Source organism: Ornithodoros turicata, chromosome 5 (assembly GCF_037126465.1).
Source record: "Ornithodoros turicata isolate Travis chromosome 5, ASM3712646v1, whole genome shotgun sequence".
NCBI lineage: Eukaryota > Metazoa > Arthropoda > Arachnida > Ixodida > Argasidae > Ornithodoros > Ornithodoros turicata.
This window is the reverse complement of record NC_088205.1, coordinates 28,109,439-28,129,433: the sequence shown is the minus strand read 5'-3', so window position 1 is coordinate 28,129,433 and position 19,995 is coordinate 28,109,439. Positions and strand designations below refer to the sequence as shown.

The 19,995-nt window shown below is 46.7% G+C and overlaps 1 protein-coding gene across 8 annotated transcripts in view; it reads left to right on the top strand.

Moving 5' to 3' along the window:
- Positions 1-18,166, top strand: part of LOC135394264 (solute carrier organic anion transporter family member 4A1-like) — a 28,010-nt gene extending 9,844 nt beyond the window's left edge. For 3 of the 8 annotated variants that reach the window (XM_064624936.1, XM_064624935.1, XM_064624937.1), the window contains 11 exons: positions 6,842-7,281; positions 8,995-9,361; positions 10,535-10,634; positions 10,689-10,810; positions 10,872-11,018; positions 11,071-11,160; positions 12,379-12,583; positions 13,504-13,669; positions 17,282-17,478; positions 17,534-17,598; positions 17,757-18,166. In XM_064624936.1, the coding sequence (XP_064481006.1) occupies positions 6,976-7,281; positions 8,995-9,361; positions 10,535-10,634; positions 10,689-10,810; positions 10,872-11,018; positions 11,071-11,160; positions 12,379-12,583; positions 13,504-13,669; positions 17,282-17,478; positions 17,534-17,598; positions 17,757-18,154 (2,163 nt within the window). In that variant the 5' untranslated portion in view covers positions 6,842-6,975 and the 3' untranslated portion in view covers positions 18,155-18,166. Of the gene's footprint in view, positions 1-6,227; positions 6,623-6,841; positions 7,282-8,994; positions 9,362-10,534; positions 10,635-10,688; positions 10,811-10,871; positions 11,019-11,070; positions 11,161-12,378; positions 12,584-13,503; positions 13,670-17,281; positions 17,479-17,533; positions 17,599-17,756 lie in introns of those variants that run through there. The other 5 variants (XM_064624939.1, XM_064624938.1, XM_064624944.1 and 2 more) reach the window with 5 other exon arrangements.
- Positions 18,167-19,995: the final 1,829 nt, after the last annotated feature.

Here is a 19,995-nt window from a genome sequence, read left to right as displayed (position 1 = left end):
ATATGTCGCTGAAGATTGGGCTGTACATGTCACACAGTGCCGATCCTTTGGTTCGCTTGTAACGAGCGAAAACTCCTTTTGAATCAGATGTGGGAGCATATACCTCACTCGTACCTAAAGGGTCTGGCTCGTATAACATTGCTGAAAGGGTGTGTGTCTGAGTTACATTGTTGGCATTCGTAATGATGTCCAAGTAGGAACGGTAACCATAATGTTCGAAACTCGAAACCAAAGTTGAATTCAGGTAGATATGTACGCGTTGAAACAACGATGAACCAAACGCTTGGACAGGTATGACTGCATCAGGTGTTGTTGAAGTGCTTGTTGTAGTTACCGCTGGATCTCCATTCTTTCGAATGATCTTGCACTGAATATGCAAAAAGCTGGATTGAAGATCAAAGAAGCCCCCACCGAGTCCCGGAACATTGTACTCGATCACTCCGCTTGATGTCGGAGCAGATACTGGGAAAAACTCGACGTATTCAGACTTCTCCAAAGCAAAGTTTGTAGGTGGAAGAGAGAAGAGTTCCAGCTGATTTGTAGTACACAGACAGGAATCTTTATGCACTACTGCAATAGACATTTTTTTTTCTGTCAAGTAAAGAAGTCAGATTTCCTCCGCTTCTCCGCAGGTCGAGCTTTTTTAACGGTCTTGCGTTTTCTTCCTTTCCCTGTGAGTCTCTGAAGTAACTCTCACGAGTTTTATGCACTGTGCGGTCTACTCCTTTCTTGACGGCTTCTCGAAATGATGCTCCTTGCTGGACTTCCTCGGCTATATGTCTTCCAGTATCAAGGAGCTTTCTTCCAACGTATGGCGCTGCCTTCTTGGTCAGTATGGGCAAGAAACCCCTCAATACGTCACGAAATATGCCTCCTCCAATCTGATAAAGCTCGGGAGCAGTATAGTGTGGTAGATGCTCTCGCTTGCCTGCACCAAAATGTGCTATGCAACATGGTGGGTTTGTTATATACATTTACGTAGGTGGATCGTCAACCCGACACGTCCAGAGCCAGAAATGAATGGAATGAAATCACCTATCTCGTTTGCCAACTCGATTTGAATGGTTGTCAATTCCTTCGCAGATACATATTTATAGTAGAGGTTTGTGAATAAATAAGACATCACATCGTTCCTACCCTGGACTCTGAACGGTATCGATCGAAGAAGTGGTGCTGTCACGTCACCCACAAATTCGTTCTCGATGACATCGCAGTATATGAAAATATAGTTTTGAGCAGGGAATAGACAAACGTCTCGTTCGGCGACTGCATAACTTGAGAAAGTTGTCCTCTTTCCGAAGCCCAACATCAAAGCCAAATAAGGATGAAAGGTCACATAGCCATCGTTCATGCGTTCCAGGTGACAAATTCCGTTGTATGGGTTGCATACGAGGAGACGAGCATCTTGCGACAAATGAAGTTTTGTTCGATAGGCATGGTTAATGGAATTAACGAGGTCCTTCCCCGATTCGTAGTAGCCTTCTGGGACTTCATACTTTACCGTTCGTGAACGATAGGTAACTATGTTAATCGTTTCTTCCGTATCCACCTTGTATTTGAGTAGCTTCACGGGTGACCCTCTGTCCAACTCTCCACAGCCGATTATCTTTTCAGCCATGCCAAGCTTAGCGGCAAGAGTTGCGCTAATTTCCAACCCATAGTTCAGAGGAAGTTGTATCTCATAATGACCGGTACCACGTATAATTCTTGTCTTATACTGCAAATGTTTTGCTAAAAATTGTCTCAAAGGCAAGAGAATGTTTTCATTAGCGTTGAACTTGACCTTCTCTGTTGCTTCAATCGTAGAACCAAGGAATGTCGTTTCCGATATACTATTGACTGTGTCAGTTACATTTTTAATCACAAAAGGGATGTTGATTTCTGTTAAAGCGGCCTCCCACCTACCCTCCAACGTCTGTGGATGGGCTAGCTTTACTCGGAACTTGCTCATTGTGTTGTCGGGAAACACATCCAAAGATACATTTGAGAGTAGGTTCACATAGAACTGGTCAACCATGTTTTTTTTTCTTTTTCTGATGAAATTTCTACGCGTACGCTTAATTTATATCGCCAGAAAATGCATTGACGTTGTCACAACGAAACTAGCGTGCTGCGGTTTGAAACCGAAATTACAGTCGGTCAATAGCTTGAAACCAGAGGGCATCTGGCAACGCCTAGGAATTCGAAACTGAAACCAGAACTACACGTGGAGCAACCAAGCTTGGCGTCCATTCATTTAAAACCGAAACCGAAACTACAGACGGCCAAAGCTTGAAAACTAGAGGGCGCTTGGTGGGAACCGAAACTACCTGGCGCTCTGACGCGGCAACCAAACCAGGTGACGGACTGACGTCAACCCGATCGGAAAAATACTATTAAATGTCATCAGATGTTATTGCCTGTTATTAAATGTCATTTGTGTGTTATTACATGTCATTTGCGTGTTATTACATGTCATTGCGTGTTATTAAATGTCATTAAACGTGCATCCAGGTGCCCATCAAACACTATCGACACGTGAGTTCCCATTGTTTACCTGAGTTAACCGTTACCTTATCCTGGCGGCGCATGTTATTGAAACCTGGGAACCCATTGTTCACACTATCGATACATGATTTCCATTGTTTTCTGATATATCTTATCGTGCGTGTGCGTGTCGCATGTAACCTGAGCGGCCCATTGTTATAAGATCTTACATATACCACTACTTAAGAGGATAAGTCGATTTATCCCCTTTTTACTATTTTTCTTGTAATGACATATACATACCAGTATGTACCTGCCAACGAAAATTTAGGACCGCATTGCTATTTATTGACCCGCTACAGGACGATAAAAAACGGGAAATGCATGCGTGTCATTGGGACGGGCCGTCAGACCAGGCCCCTTTTCTCGGTTTGTGATTTTTCGACTTATCCCCTTACTGAAGAGGTTCAATTAGTCTTAATCGCGGTTCGCCTGTACGCACTAGATACAATCTGCTAGTTTAGAGCTGTATGCAATTTCAATGCATTGTCTACGTGGTGCATAGGCACTGCATAGAGTAGATAGGCTGTTCATGAGAACTGTATACAAACTAGAAACTCATTTTCGTAAGGGCGTGTATTGGAATGGCTTCAGAGTACTATCGACCAGCATGTGCCCCAAAAGCTGTACTTCCTGGACACTGAACATGCATTGCTGCTTGTTCAGGCGTAGCCCTGAGTCATCTAGCCGTTGTAGAACATCGGAGAGGTTTTGGTCATGATCCCCCTGGGTCCTTTCGAATACAAGTATGTCATCTAAATAGTGGATCGCTCCGCTGCAGCCTTTGTGCACGGTCGACAACATTTTCTAGAGATCTGCTGCAGCTGAAGTGAGGCCAAAGCAGACCCGCCTGTAGCGGAAAAGACCATCGTGAGTGATGAATGTTGTGAGATTCCTGCTTTCTTCGGCCAACTCCAGCTCGTGGTATGCGGAAGACAGGTCTAGCTTTGAGTAGAAATGCGCTCCAGCTAACTTGCAAAAAATGGATGCGGAAGAGGATGGCTATCTACGACGATAGCTTCGTTCGGCATGTAGATCGCCGGATAAGCGTAGTCCACCCGTCTTTTTCCAAACGACAACAATGGGGTTGATACCCACTCGGATGCATTCACCTGCTCAATGATGTTCGCCTGCTCCAGCTTTTGTAGTTCATCAGAGACTTTCTGGCGGACTTCTAACTGTAGTCGTCGTAGTTTCTGCTGCACCGGAGTACCGGAAGTGACTTTGTGGGAGAACCCTTTTGCGAGTCCAAATCCCTCAGAAAAGAGATGCGGAAACTGGTGCGGTTGCTTGCATGTCGATGATTGACTTGAGTCAGCGACTCAAACATCGCTGCTGAGCGACCTCGAGTTTTGCGTCCAATGCACGTCGAGTATCGATGCCCAGGATATCAGTGTCCGATGCGATGACGTAGAAAGTGCAGATTCCGAACGGTTAGCAAAAGTGACCGATGCGGTGAACGTGCCGTGAACAGGAATCGCTTCTTGCGAATAGGTTGTTGTTTGAAGTGCTGCGCGTACAGCGAAATTGGCAGCAAGGAGACAGACGTTCCTGTGTCAACCAGCATCCTCAACACGACACGATCTACTTCGATTTGGCAGAAGATTGGTGAAGATGTAGCGGACGTGACCGTAAGTACTGGAGCTTCAAGCTGACCAACTGTCCGATATTGGGGCGCTCCCCCGCGGCAGACAGACTCAAAGTGTCCCTTCCTGTGACACCTGAGACAAAGCTTGTCCTTGGCTGGTCATGAATCACTGTTTGCTCTGTGGCTGGTAGATCCACATCTGCAACACCTGGCTGCCGCTGGTGCGGGAGTAGTCCTTCGTATAGCAGAAACTTGAGGATGGCTTGCGCCCGTAAGTAAGTCTGATTCGTTCATGGCCTGTTCAGCCTGCCGAGCAATAACGACAGCCGAATCCAAGATTAGGTCGGGCTGTAACAGGAGGCGATCTCTTATCTCCTTCCAGTAGGTCTTCTGGACTATAGTTGGTCGCAAATAATTTCATTGTGGGGAGGGGAGGTCAAGGCTCGCGGAACCCCGGTTAAGAAACACTGCGTTAGGATAAAACTAGCTATGTCAAGGCTTTTAGTCTCCCCGCCATCCACCAGCTCCCGTGACATAGTGATTAAGATGATCGCTTTCCACGCCGAGACCGGGAGGTGACATGGGTTCAAATCCTGTCACAGGCGTGCTGTTTGAGGTTTTCCCTGGGTTTTCCGAAGACTTTCCAGACGAATGTCGACACAGTTCCCCATGAAGTCGGCCCAGGATGCATACTAACCCCTCCGTCCCCCACTCCTTCCTGCTGTCCTCTCTCCACCTATCCACGTCTGCCGCTCATATCCACAGTTGCTTCGCGGCGCTAACACCGAAATAAAAATAAAAATCTCCCCGCCATCCTCCACTGCTTCATGTTCGCTCTCGACACCTCAACTAGAGTTCGGAATCCCGAGCTGTTTTTACAATCCTGGGATTTCGGGATTTCGAAATGTGGATCCCGAGATCCCGGGACGGGATCGGGATTTTTTTGTAACTATACCCAGGATGTCGTATAGGACTGTATCCACTTGCACAACCATGCTATCACAAATTGCGATATAGTTCGCGTCTTCTGTCATCCCCACGGAACATCCTAGTGAGAAAAAAAAAAGCGCAAAATAATTGCTCACGGGGCAATTGAGCATTGAGCGTTGGGCATTCGCACCGTGCCGGAATGTCGACCTTGCAATGAAATGCGTCGCTTCTTGTCGTCTGCTATGGAATATCTTCTGGCTGCGCCCCAGTACATTTCCCGCAGCTAGTGCACGAGAAGATGCATACTTATGACGTACAGCAATTCTACTTACGAAGCCGCCAAAATCAATGACGTATCTCGCATCATCCGCTGGAGTATTCTGGAGAATGTCCCTTGTGTGAATACATGGAACGGTGCGTTTTGCTCTTTTTGTATTTTATTTACCCGCAGTGACTGTTTGTTCTATTGTAATAGCCGAATTATAGTTTTATGAAAAGGCTGTCTCCATTTTCTCTTTTTACATTCAAATATATATATATATATACACGTATTCGTGCGGATCAAAAGAACAAAAAGAGAGTTTCTGCAGAGAGAGAGAGAGAGATTCTGCAATGTTTCTCGTTGTAGGATTGGAAAACTCCTTCTGATTTCATGGGAGCTTTATGCTATTTGAGGGCTGTTCTGCGCTCTGGCTTGCGTAGTTCACATGAGTCAGCAGCTAACGTCGTTGTAATGTGTCGTGGACGACAAGGTTTGTTCGGTTTCGGATTGCAAATTATATTTTTCGGGGAAGGAACGCTTGAAACAAAATGTCGGTTGGACACCGTTCTTTCCCTTTCACTCGTACCACTGAATATTTGTTATCAGAAAAGCCGAAATTTATAATCCCGAAATCCCGGGTTTGGCCTTGCGAAATCCTGGGACATCGGGACATGAAATTATGCTGAAATCCCGGGATTTCGGGGTCCCGGGATCCCGGGCTCCGAACCCTAACCTCAACACGTTCGTCTCGTCGCTGTGTTTTTTGGTAGTAGAGCATAGTCATTCGTCAGGTGCAACATTGACGGTGTTTGATGCGTTCGCGTCAGCCTGGATAAGTAGGGTTTCTGTGCACATCTGAACTGAAGGACAGAGCCGAACAGACCACAATTATTCGCCTGTAACACAGCTTATTGCTCAGATAGAAGAAACAAAACGACGCTCCAGCGAGGGATAGGAGCGTTCAAAGTAAAAACCGAAACCTGAGTACATTTCTTGTGAGCTCTGTCCGGCGTCGATACATGGTTATCTCCCTATATTTAATTATAATCACTGATTGAAAGGCCAAACGTATGTTGGGAGGTCTGGAATTTGTGTTTGACAATCGCACGCACAACAATTCGCAAAGTTACAGAAAACCACATCTCGGGCTGGCTACAGTGTGCACAAAAGACCGCAGCATCATGCACACGGACCACAGTACAACGGAACCCATTGTTTTCCGCTTTTAGCGTGCTGGCTGTGTGTCTTCTATATAACTCTGCCTCAAACCCGAAGCGGAAAGCGCTGTTCCAAGGAGATATGCGTGTGACCTACAAGTATAGTGTACTGTTTTACGCAGTAAGATGTGCACCGAGAGAACGTCATTTACTCTTGGATAATCTGAAATTATGAAAGTTTGCGGGTTTCTTCCCATATTCGTGTAAGCGCGCAATGTTCACCGAGTTAATATTTTTCGCACTCAGTCTGTTGAGTGAGGTCGATTTATGAGAGGAAACAAAATATGTATACAACGTAAAATATGTATTTTTTTTCAGTTCGTAGTGTAGCTTCAACAAGATGATCACGGAGCACGCGCTCCGTGCTTACACGCCACGAGCAGAAGGGACAACCAAACCCTCGAAGCATTTCGTTGGTACTGACCTTCCGTCGTTTACTTTTGCTGGTGATAATGTGGACACCTGACCCGTACGTGAAATCCGACTTCTCGGTCTCCTCATTTGGGATCACCCTACCGCATGTACGGGTACCACCTCGGAAGTACGGGGGAGGTGGACTGGTTGGAGTGGGCCATGACGTCTACTGCGGTCTTTGCGGCTTTTACCCGTCCTGGATGCAGGGCTTGCGGACGCCACGTTGCTATCTGGTCTTCCTCTGCATCCTGGGCATGACACAGGGTTTCGTTGTCAACGGACTCGTCTCGGTCGTCACTCCGACCCTCGAGAAGCGCTTCCAGCTGCGCGGCATCGAAGTGGGCGTACGTAACTCCAGACACAGTACTTTCCATGAGGATGTTCACTATTCTTTGCAGAGCTCAGTAGATGTAAGGTAACTGGGTGCAGAGCTCGCGCACTACTACAATGGAGTTGTTGTACTGCTGATAGCATTGATATTGTTTGTGATCATATTAGGGAAGGAACTGCTGCGAGGGTGTAGGCAGTCCGGGATGACGTTCGAGCAGGGGTTTTCCCATAATTTTCATCTTGGGGGGAGGGGGAGTGCCCCTTCTCGCCCGTATTTTGTGGATTTTAGTGGACATTGTGGGGGTTTAGGAGGTGCTGGAAAAAACCCTGCGTTCGATCAATGAGGGCGTGTTTCCCAGGTTATGTTCTTTGATATAGTATTCTGCAAAGGCTTTATGTGGACCTGTATGAAATAGGTTTTCAAACAACTGTGGACCTTCATCGCCAGGGGCGATACTCTACCCCATTGCTGGCGGTAATGCTTTTCAGTGTGACAAAGAGGATAACGTTCCACGCAACGTGTCGTCGGGTCAGTAAATTGTTCGGGAGGGAACAAGTAGCCCATGTACATCCCGTCCCAGCTCAACTCTATTAGTTTCCTTGAAAAAAAAAAGTATAATACGGCTCATTGACTTGAATTCTAATCATAAATCCGAAGCTGTATTATTCGCGGAATCTTTTCCTGAGCAGTGAGAAAGCTCCCGTGTCTTTAAAGGCGCATTAGGGTAAGCTGGTGCAAAATGAGTCGCAAATTTACAATTGGGCGTAATCTTTTGTATTTCAAGAAATAACCATACCAGCATTCTTAGGTGTCTCGAGCAAATTTAAGTCCCACTCGTCTTCTTCCCCCCCCTCCGCCCCCTCCCCGGCCTTTGGAGCAAAATGAACCGCTCTGGTTATTCTTGCGATGGAAGCAAGCAAAAGTGGACTTCCTTCCAATGCGATCCTGATCGTAGTCCATTTTCCACATGTTGTCCACTGGTCCCTTGTAAACAAGATGCTGCCGGTCTGTTATGACGAACGTGACCTGCTGGGCGCTTTGGTTGTGCGTCGTCGTGATATTTCACTTTGTAAAATCTGTTTATTTCTCGTATATGATGATACCTCCCAGACAGAGTAAAAAGAAATACATCAGGAACAAACGTAAAACTACTCAATTATTGGCTTATGCCTTTCTAAATGAAACGCTGTCGCTTTGTGCGCCGTCGATATCCTCGCCTAAATACATATTTCTCCTGAAAGCCAACCAACCGCGCCTGGAGAACCTATATTGCGCAAATATAGCTAGATAAATAAAGAAATAGAATGCGAACCTGCTTTGACATGGTAGGCATGTAAACCGCCGCAGCATTCAAAAGAAAAAACTGCAGAAACTCGCGCCTTCTTAACGAGACTGCGTCTGCATGCATCTGCTAGGCATGACAAGGCATTCCCTTCAACGCATCCCGAATCATGGCTATTCCTAAGTCAAAAGTGGACAAACGGCGAGTTCATCGCGAAGAGCGGCTTGCCCCACGTCTCATTTTGTCTCGCCTTACCCTAATATGCTAAGTAGTATAAGCAGCATTATTTTTACATGGTTAGCTGTAGAACAGTGCATCCAGAGGTAAAGAGCTATCGAGATATCGCTTCAAGTAAAAGCTCACATTGTTGTAGAGTACTAGTAAGTGAGAAAACTCGTCTCCTCGATTTGTTTTCGGTACCTATACATGCATTATCGTTCACAGATTATCCAAAGCATGTTCAACATCGCATCATGCATAATGATGGTGCCCGTCAGCTACATCGGTGGCGTGCAGCACAAGCCGGCCATTATCGGCGTCGGTGCGATCATCCTCTCTGCAGGTTCCATGCTGTTCTCGCTGCCGCATTTTGTAGCCCCGCGCTACAGGGTGGAAAAAGCTGACTCTGCCTCCGTCTGCCCGAACCCTCTGCAAGACATCTGCAAAAGAAACATCGGAGGGCTCAACTGGTTCAAGTATTTCTTCATGGTCGGACACGCGCTACACGGCGTTGGCTCGTCACCTTTCTTTACGCTGGGTGTTGCCTACCTTGACGAGAACACCCCGACTCAGAAGTCTTCTCTCTACATGGGTAAAGAGTAGCATTTTCATGGTCGTTAATGTAATAATACAAGGCGCCGCCCTCGGTGGCTCAGTCGGTAAATTGTCTGCCCGTGGATCTCAAGATCACGGGTTCAAATCCGGCCGAGGACGGTGTCAGCGTGATGCGTGGTGGAAGGCTACAAGCTGCTCAGACACGCCGTCCTCCGCGAGAGACGGTTAAAGGTTGTGTAGAGTGTTCTCCTAGAAGGATGAGCGTAGGTGACCTACACAGCGAGCGCGAGGGTTCTGTTCCGCGCACCTTGGAAAAATCGTTTTCCTCGAGAAAAGAGCGCATCGCAGAACAGAGGACGTCGTGACATATGCTACCCCCATCACGTGATGAGTGACTTACAGCGGCACGGCTCAAGCATGTATAAACGTCGCGTGAGCTGCGAAGAAAATACGAAGAAACAAGGCACGGAACTTCCAATGCGTCAAGCTAGAATCGTGTCTGCCGTCTGCGGCTGCTTTCTCAGACTCCAAATTCGATAGCACATCTATAAAACATCGCAGAGCGAAAATATTTTGCGTGGTGACTGCAGGTGGACAACTCTACAGATGGGGCGGGATTTCGAGCAACGTTAAATGTCACCTTCTCGATCCTTTAAGAATCCCTCAAGTGGGCAAAATTAATCCACAGATCCGACCACTGTGGCATCGCTCATGATCGCAGTTGTCTAGTGACGTAAAGCCCTGGATTATTATTATTATTATTATTATTATTATTATTATTATTATTATTATTATTATTATTACATAAAACAGCTGACAAAGCTCACAAGTTGGGCACAATCGAGACCCCTCTTAAGAATAGCTTTCGGTAGCCAATTGACCCGTGCTCACCCTTGATTTCTTTGCGTCGATAGCGTAGGTGGGACGGACATGTCAAGTTTATTTATCGAGCCTAAGAAGACGATTACGACTAGCGTGTATTCGTCACATGTCTCGTTGAACCGTACGACGTATTTGGCTTTATTTTGGATAATGTTAATTGTTCATTCGTAAAATGTTAGAACGTAAGCTTAGAGCGTAAGGCGGAGTGAGTACGCCAAGGACCTCTTCAGCAGAGTCACTCAGTCATTTAGGCCAAGAACGTGTCTCTTCATTTGTGGTGTTGCATGTTGAGAGAGACTTGTTGGTTCCTAAGAGATGACAATTTCAGGCATATTCTACGCAACATCGGTCTTGGGCCCAGCGCTCGGATTCATTCTTGGAGGCTATTTCCTTTCGTTGTACACGGACGCAACCGCTGACGCAAGCGAGTAAGAATCTTACGGAGCACTACGATGCGCATGTGTGACACGACCTGTTTTCAGACTGGGCATGTCCAAGGTCAGCATAGGATGGGTAGGTCGATGGTGGTTGGGCTTCTTCATAGCGTCCATCGTAGCCCTTGGAATAGCTGGACCCATGGCTAGCTTTCCCAAAGAACTGCCAGGTATGGTCCATCGACTTGGATTATTGGAAAACAATGCCTTCGCGGGTCCTTTCTTTTGCAGGGAAGCAGGAAAGAGAACAGCAAATCAAAGCGAACAAGGAACCGGCTGAAGGGCAACCTGTAATAGACCGAAGCTTTTTATCCTTCCTAAAACGGTTGCTCACCAACAAGACCTTTGTGTGTCTCACCTTCGCAGCCTGCGCGGAAAGTAGGTGTCCCGTATAACCTGCCCAACATTAGTCGCCTGTTCTGCTTTACAGCTTTCATAGCGTCTGGCCTCACTGGTTTCGCCACGAAGATCTTCATCTCAATGTTTGGCGTGTCATCCAGTGTTGCCTCCGGTCTGTTGGGTAAGTTTGGGCAGCAGGAAGGAGTGGGGGGGGGGGTTAGTATGCGTCCTTTGGCGACTTTAAGGCAAAGGACTGTGCCGACATTCGTCCGGAAAGTCTTCGGAAAACCCAGAAGAAAACTGGGACAACACATACGGTGGTAGGATTCGAACCCACCACCTCTTCAGCACGACCTTGGCTACAAGCAGCGAGCGGGACTCCTTAAAGGGAGACTCCGCGGGGACAATCTGAAACCATTATAATGGCTGTGCAAATATGTCCGATACATTCTTCCAAAATGAGAAATACAGTTGGTTTGGCAATATGGGACTCATTCGTTACCAAAAGAGCTGGGAAGCTCAAAACGAAACCGAAACTTCTGCAGGTTCCCTCTGCTACCTCTTGTACCATGCGTGACGTCACTGGTAGTCTCGTGTGTGCCACCGGCTGTTTTTCGGGCACGCGCTTTGTAACTTTTTGATGTCGCGTGGATGACCAGTCGTCTGGTTCTTCGATTTCGTTCTAAAATATTCGCCAGCTGTAAAAGCAAGACGTACAGAAAGCCGTACATGAGGAATACCGGTGAGGTGAAGCACAGTGTTGCTTGACTGCTTTTCCGTGGAGGAGCGCTTGATCACTCGAAGCAAAATATTCATATTCTAATCATCTGGGCCACTTGGGGGTGAGAAATTGTATTCACTGAAATATCATAGGGTACGGATTGATGTCGCACCGTTACCTCAACACGTTTTTGGTGCGGAGTCTCCCTTTAACGCGCTCGGCCATGCCGCTGGTCGCAAGTTTGATCTTACGAAGGGAATTGAGACTTCAAACAATGACTTAGCTGGTGTAGGATTTGTGTGTGCCTCCATTGCCGTCAAGGAGACCTTGTGCTTATGGGGTAGCAAGAAAACAAGCGCGTAGCTGGTGGCTGTGGTCAATGCAAAAATAGGAAACTGATTGACAGGCACAGCCCGACAAAATATGTCTCTGAACGAGTATGTGAGCGCACTCCAGGGTTTTCGATTACTATCCACAAATGTTGCAATCTGTTCAGCCACGATGTGTTCAACGACTGACAATCTGTGCAAGGAAGCCGTGTAGAGCATAGAGCAACAACTTTATTTGATGATTGAGGAGTTTCGCATAAAACAAAACTGAGTAGCGCCTAGCTTTTGACCGAAATGTGTGCACGCGGAAATTTTCGATTTCCCTCATAGTTTTCTGGTTACCGTGCAGGCGCCGTATCCGTCCCAAGCGCCTGTGGTGGGACACTCCTGGGAGGATATATTGTAACCAAGCTTACCGTGAAGTCATCGACCATCGCGCGTTACTGCGTCATCCTTTCGTTTGTTACCTGGTTCACCATCTTCGTCTTCATGCACTCTTGCCCAAACATCAACTACGCTGCTGGAAACACAACCGTTGCAGACATGTGGTTGCAGTACGTATGTTTTCAATGTTTGCATCTATGTTCTCTTCAAGGATGACCTCCCGTCAGTGTTGCTAAACGGTGCCCCATATACCAGTGGAATTGGACTTACGATTTCGTGTAGGGCAACGTTCACAAAGCTACAAGGCAGGGACGTAGGGGGTGAAGCCTTGGCTCAGCAAGCATCGGGCATCAGCACCGAAATGTAGTAGACGTTGTATGCATGCCCAACTTTCCTAATTGTGAATAGCACGTCGACTTTCTTTGGTTTTTACATTGCAACGACGACCTAGATTCCAACCTCCACAATTTCTGGCTGCTGACTATGCCGGAGCAGGTGCAATCGACGCAACTATATCTTCTCCTCTCCACCCACGTACCGGTCCTTATTTAGCTCACGCGATTTTGCGCTGACACGTTTAAGGTATAGGATATCGTAGCGAACTGAAGCAGTCGACCGAAGTGAGTCTTGACCCGTAATAATATAGCTTGAGCCCAACAAATCGATGAGGAGCCCCTCACACCTGACGAAGTGTTACTCGCGACCACCGCATAATAGATGTGCGAAAGGCTCTGAAACATGGAAGTGGCATATCTGATAGTCTCCTTCTGCAAATAAACTTCAATGGTTCTTGTGGTGCAGGTCTTTGCTCTGCCACTGCAACTTTCATGGTTGATATCATAAGTATACTGACTGCTGTGGGTACTGCACAGTTAGGTTCTTTTTTGCCTAAAATATTCAAAATCATATACAGTACTGTTCCTCCTGCATTCCTGCAGCGATGTCAGAAAACAGGTGCCGAGCCAAATTGTTGCTGGAGTTAGTAACCGTCCGGTTTGCCGCTACGGACCGCGTGACCCAGATGACGGCGGCTGATGTAGAAATTATGGGGTATTTCGTACGTGATTCCAGAGTCTTGATTGACTTGCAGAACCGGCCGTGAACCCATGCGAGTGCGGGAGTTGGTTCAACCATGTAACCAGCATTGCAACTGCACTGGGTATAAATTTGACCCTGTCTGCGGTACAGACAATTTCACCTTCTTTTCACCATGCATCGCTGGTTGTGCATCAGCTAAACAAGTGAATGACACGCAGGTGAGATATAGGCAAACATAGTTGAATTTGGTAGACAAATGAAATTAACACTAAAAAAAGATTTGTGGTCGTTTAGTTGACGTGGCAACGACCTGTGACATCCGTTAGTCCAATGTGTCAACGCTATATACTGTTTGCAGGGTGGTATCCCTGGGCTTCAACACCTTATAGGGCGCAATTTTTTGCTCCATATTCTGTGCGAAATTTTACAACCCTTGTGTACTTGAGGCGGGCTCATGCGATCTAGTTAACGTTCGCTTCCGGCGAGGGCCATTGCCTCGGTAAACTCGAGGGAAGCACGTCTGTACCTGACAGTGATGGCCAGTAGTTAACTACATGTAGTTAAACTACTCGTTAAACTACCTGATTGTAGTTAAAAAGTAGTTATCAACTACTTGCAGAAATGTAGTGGCAACTACTAGTTAAACTACTATTTTAAGTAGTTAACTACAGTAGTTAGGTTACCTAAGGCGCCAACTACTTCCGATTTTGCCGCAAGCTTTACGGCACGATTGTGCTTCCGGCTTTTACCTTGAGCTACTTGTTTGATGAGAATGGAGCTGCAGAGCAATTGTGTCGTGCATGTGTACAAAATCTTCCCTTTTAATGCTTGTCTAGTGAAGCCTCATTTGCTGCGAAATAATTCTGCAACTTAGTTTATCGCGTGGGCACAGAAAGAATCCCGCCGCAAGCTTTGTATTTGACGATCGTAGCCATGGCTCCAGCCGAAGTTTATTATTGCTCGCGATTCATATTTAAGTATCCAGCAACACCACGAGGGATTGGTGTTGGACAACGTTAAGTAGTTATAGATGTAGTTAAACTACATTGCAGTAGTTAAAAAAAGTAGTTTTAACTACTCCCCTGAAAAGTAGTTGAACTACTAGTTATACTACTACTAGTTATACTACTACTAGTTATACTAGTATACTAGTTATACTAGTATACTAGTTATACTACTACTAGTTATACTACTACTAGTTATACTACTACTAGCTACTAGTTATACTAGTATACTAGTTATACTACTACTACTAGTTATACTACTACTAGTTATACTACTACTAGTTATACTAGTATACTAGTTATACTAGTTATAGTTAAATTACTGTAGAAGTAGTTAGTGGCCATCACTGGTACCTGTGTCCTGTAGAAATTTAGCGAGGTTTACGAGAATCCTGCGAATAAAAATTCCCTGTAGACTTTCTTAAGAAGTGAGTCCGCCTTAAAGGGACCATGAAATGGTTTTGGCGAATTACTCCACCGGAAACGGTCCTAATGATCCCTCACTATCGTACACACATGGACTTTTAACCGTATCCAGTGCACCAGGGGCGCAGTCACCCCGCAAAAATAGCGGGGCGTGACCGCCGGATACATCCCTTCGTATCGGGTTTACGTCATCAACGTCGTCCTCTGAGCCAATAGATGACCCTCTGTTTACAAACATGTGACGTCACGAGAAGACCGGTTCCAGGTTATATTTTGCTGTGGTGGGCACGAAGCGGAAAAACGCGTCGGCTGATAGGCCGATAAAGCTGATAATGCTCACCAGCATGCTTTGCGCGGCGGGAGGACTTAATCGATGACGTAGTGGTGCAGGTCGTCTATTACGGACGACCGGGAGCACACATCCCTCGGGGCTACGTGGGTGCATGGTTTCGGTTTGGACAACGACGTCGTATATCTGCCGTCGAAATCAGTAGAAATGTGGCGAAACACAAATTCTCAGCGATGGAGGAAGAGGTTAGGGAGTTCCTATTACGATAACACTCCAATCCATACGATCTCCGAAAAACAGATACGACTCACGAGTTGGTGGGAATGATTTGTAAAGCGCTTGTCCGCAGTTTTAGTTTCCAGATGACCTGAGACTCACTGAGAACGACCCCACCAATGCGGAAAATCAAGTGGGACGCCATCTGCCCGCACAAGTCTTTACTCGTTTAACTTCATTTACTCGTATCATAAATGATATTAAACGGCAGAAGCAACTTATTTATTTACATATGGTAAACACAACATTCGTGCACGAGGCTGCACTTCAGGTTACAAAAATATGAACATGGTACAGGCGCATATATACAGTTGACGGGGGAGTTTTAGCGCGAAAGGGTAACAGGGTGATGGAAAGGATACAAATACAGGTAAAAATCAAAGAACATAAATACAAAAGCAGGGGTATCAGAAACGCAACATAACGCGAGCCCAAGGGATTACACAGGAAGCGAGAACGTACGTGTAATTCCTTGGGCTCGCGTTATGTTGCGTTGTTTCCATCACCCTGTTACCCTCTCGTGCTAAGACTCTCCCGTCAACTGTATATATGTGCCTGTGTGTCAACTGTATATAAGGACGCCCGCATAGGCGTCAAAACGTCATTTTTGTTATCACTTAATTTTTGTTGAAGCCAGTGCAACAAAACGATAAACATCACTCCTGGCTTGTGGTCTGTTTTCAACACTACGCCACGTCAACAGTCTGGTGTCCTTGCTTCAAAACATCCGCTACTGTTCCCGTGGTTGTCGCCCAGACATGATTTCGGGAAGTTGCAGACCAAAATAGTTCGCAGTGCTCGCCGCGAACGAACGATTTTGTTTTTCTGGGTGTCAACCATCTTGTTTGTAAGCGCACGCTCTGCGCATGCTGCAGCTGAGTAGGAGCTCGGAAGCGCGCACGAGGACTCCGGTATTTGTCGTAGACAGATCTCCGACTCCGCTTACGCATGAACAGTTGCGGAAACCTGAGTCGGCAACTTATCGGCGGAGCAGAAGTGGCCAAGTAAAACTCCCTAATATGCGACGCACATAGCGTCTAGGAATCGTTCCGAACGCAGCAGCTCCCAAAAGGCCACCGACAGACATTTTCCAACGAAGCAGCGGATCTCAAGTAGATTTTTTTAATAATTAGGGGTCACTGCCTCGTGCAACACCCAGTACACGCAAGATGGCCACTTTTTCCAAGCTGGTTATAAAGCTTTGGGTAGTGGTGCGTGCATGGAGAAAAGAATCCTTTGGAGACCGTGCACCGCGTTCCCCTACCGCTGAGAATAGATGTTATACGTCATTCTGTGCGCTATAGACCAGTAGACACCCACAGACGCTGGGCTATTTGTCACGGGCAAACGAGCGTGGTCGAGGAGCAAACATTTGGAACAGCAACGTTATGTGGGCGAGGGTTTGTGTGAGGGTTTGACTGCCCCAAAGAAATGGCGACGGGACAACTTCCGACTTCACTTTATGTCTCTCGGTCTCCTTCGAAACCCTTCCTCCATGGCTGCGATTTGTTACCACCCATGCCGTATCTGTTCTCAACCGGGAGTGCGCGCTGCTGTTGAGGAGGAAACTAACCCCGTTAAACCCCATGCAGCCTTCCTACGCGGGGGTCTTACCACCAACCTTGTAAAGTAGGCACTTACACCATTTACAATTTTATTTTTCTTCCAAGGATGAAGGAAGCACAGAGATACCATATGCTAAGAAACGTAGTGTACTAGTAAGAACTGGGTAGTTGAATGGATGAGAAAGATACCAAGATGCTGACGTTTTTGCCTCAGGTTGCGGATCTGTGTACCTTCTTTCCTTCGTACTTTTCAACACGAATATATTTCAGATCTACATGCAATGCAGCTGCATAACAGGTCCTATACTTCAACTCGGGGATCATAACGATACTGCGCTACAGTACCAAGCCATCCGTGACCCGTGTGCTTCGCACTGCAGCCTCGTAATTATATTTTGTATATCAATATTCATTGCCCTCTTCTGTACGTTTCTACTCATCGTACCAGCCCTCACAGCTATGCTTCGGTAAGTATAATGCCGTCTAATGTACATCGCTTAGATTCATGATGGAACCTCTTAGGACACTCGACGAAGACCTGAAGTCAACCGGTATTGGGGTCAACTACGTTGCAATTAGGCTCTTCGGTAATACCGCTGTAGAGTTTTCCTCTCCTTGACAAAAAAAATCACCTGACTCGTAGAACCAATAGCACTGTCAAAATAGGTGCACCTCACAACGGCCTTTCGGACGGATTGCATAAAGCGCTAATGCCGACACCTAATTTGACTACTATCTTTCGAAGGTACAATACCAGGACCCATCCTCTTTGGCTATCTGATAGACAAGAGCTGTATCCTCTGGCAAGACACATGCGAAGGGCAAGGGGCATGTGCAATCTACGAGAATGGGCTCATGGGGATGAACATCTTCCGGCTGATGATACTCGTGAAGACTGCCTCCATATTCTTCTTCTTCTGCTCTGCACTAGCTATAAAAGATCCTCCAGGAGAGGACCAACTGGGGCAAGGTCAGAAAGGACACGAGGGCGACACAAAGGCTTCGCCGCTGCCTTCGCCGCTTGCGTCGCCGGAAACCGCGAAGCCCGAGGGCGGAGAAATCGTTGGTAAAGGGAACATCGCCAATAAGGCACTCAGAGGGCCATCCAAATCAAAAGACAGAAAAACTGCAGTCGACGAATAAAGGAGCAATATATCACAAGGTGTCTTTCATTCATTACTATAGTATCGTCTGACATGACCACGACCACTTATCACGTCGTCGAGAAGCGGATTTTGGTGTGTCGAATATTTGTAGAAATCTAGTGTATTATGCCCATGGGCTTCCGAATTTAAAGAAAAATCTTACGTCTCAGGTAGTGCAGCAGAGAGGCAGGCATGTTTATGTTGACTACGTAGGTGAACAGCTTGTTGCTTGTAAACCCAACGCGAAGAGTTAAACTGACGGAGAACGCTTAATATTTTTAGTTTACAAGCAAAATTGGAGGGAGTCTGGCCATTGGGAGGAGCCTATTCGCCCGGAGAAGTTTTGGTGTCGCCACCTCGAGGGGAGTAGCCCGGGACGTCACGGATTGGATGTGAGGCAGGAGAGCAGACGACGCATAGCTCTTGAATGATTGTTTTGCGTGTTCGGCGTTTGCCTACAACTGTGCTGGTACGACTCTGATAGTAAGCATGGCTTGACCCACGCGCGTGAAATACAAAACCAAAAAGACCTGGACGAGTATCAGGAGGCAAAATTGCATTTGTATCAAGCGAGAACTGGCGGGGCAGGGCGTGTCTGTAAGGGGCGTACGAGCTGCTATTTTCCGCAAATTCTAATTCAGACAGGAATGACAAAAGTACAGTCAGCATACTTTTTGTGTATGAGAAAGAACGCAATTTCTTCAGCTGTAGTAGGAACTTTGATGAGGTCACTTTGTTTAATTAAGGCATGGAGGAAGGAAAATAAGGAGGGAGTGTGACGTCATTTTGCACGATTCCGGAAGTTTGGGTGAGGAGAAGCAACTGGGACAAACAATTCTCCTCTCCCAGCTCTCTAGCATCTCGCCGGGCGCCACAAAACGCCATCTACGCCGGCAGCTGCCCCAGTTTGTTTGTCCCAGTTGTGGCGAAGTCTCACCGCAGATTGGCTGCCTCCAGTCACCTGATCGATATGACGCCCTCATGATGCGTCACTTCCACTACACTTTTGTGATTCGGAAAGAAACGGTCGTGCTCCCTCCTTAGTTTTCCTTCCTCCAAGAATTAAGGCTACGGTCTCACGGTAGCCATCTTGAATTTACTTACGGACTTCCTACGGCGAGGCGCCACCGTCGCGGTTTCCGTGGATGACCCCGTTAGGGAGAAACGCGCGTGGGGACAGCTGCTGACTGGACCCTTTGACCTTGAGTCTCTTGTCTATGCTATTGTACCCGGTGTTTATACGTGTGTAGAAGGGACGATTGTCTCGTAAAAGTCTTCTGAAACTGTCGTGCAAGACGGCGAGTTGATTTTCGTGCTTTCGTGTTTTGAGTAGCACGGGGGTAGCTGTCGCGCGCGTAGCGTGTGACGAAGACTGCGCAAAATATAATGTATTTGAGATATATAAAAATATATATCTCAAATGCAAAATGGTCAAACAACCGTCATAAAAAATGGACGCAAATACTAAATAATTGCAGTCAGCTGTGAAGAGTCTGTTCACGTGCCGATCGGTAGCAGTTTTATCTCAATACAGCTTACAGAAACAGGATTTCTTGAAATGAATTATGAAATTACCAGTTCTGTTGAAACTAGAAGTTCAACTCACAGTGCGCACACAAAATGATAAGAATCAAAGGAATGGCATAACCGAAGTAAAATAGGGAAGTCGACAATTATACGTTATGTAACCTGTCCGTATTCGGCATAGTAGCGGCTGTGACTAGTAGGCAGTGGCGTAGCCAGACCTCCAAGGTAGGGGGGGGGGGGGGGGCTCGATACGAAAACTCGCCCCCCCCGCTGATCCTGTGTCGACAACACACACATGTGCACACTGCAAAC